The sequence below is a fragment of the Fulmarus glacialis genome, unplaced genomic scaffold, assembly GCF_000690835.1.
Source record: "Fulmarus glacialis isolate BGI_N327 unplaced genomic scaffold, ASM69083v1 scaffold6862, whole genome shotgun sequence".
Taxonomy (NCBI): domain Eukaryota; kingdom Metazoa; phylum Chordata; class Aves; order Procellariiformes; family Procellariidae; genus Fulmarus; species Fulmarus glacialis.
In genome coordinates, this window is record NW_009197068.1 from 387 (window position 1) to 706 (window position 320).

Sequence of the window (320 nt, forward strand, 5' to 3'; positions counted from 1 at the left end):
TGATCTCTTCCCGTCGTCGGGATGTTCCCGAGTGGGTACCGAAGTTTTATCTCCTTGGGTAATAAATTTATTGGGGGGATAAACCGGAGCTGCCGGCGTCCCCGCAGGGCAGAGCGGGCTGGGGAAGTCAACGATGGTGAACACCCTCTTCAAGTCCAAGGTGAGCCGCAAAGCCTCGCAGCCCGGCCAGGAGGAACGCATCCCCAAGACGGTGCAGCTGCAGTCCATCACCCACGGTAAGGTCACCACCATGGGGTCGTGTCCCACCAACCCTGGGGAGAAGCAGGGGACCGGGGTGGGGGCTGAAGCCGCACCCGCGG

General features: G+C 62.2%; 1 protein-coding gene across 1 annotated transcript in view; it reads left to right on the forward strand.

Annotated features, from left to right (window-relative positions):
* Positions 1-320, forward strand: part of LOC104072815 (neuronal-specific septin-3-like) — a gene marked incomplete at its 3' end in the record, with an annotated part of 1,665 nt that overhangs the window by 330 nt on the left and 1,015 nt on the right. The window contains 1 exon segment of the mRNA XM_009572396.1: positions 108-236. Coding sequence (XP_009570691.1) covers positions 108-236 — 129 coding nt within the window.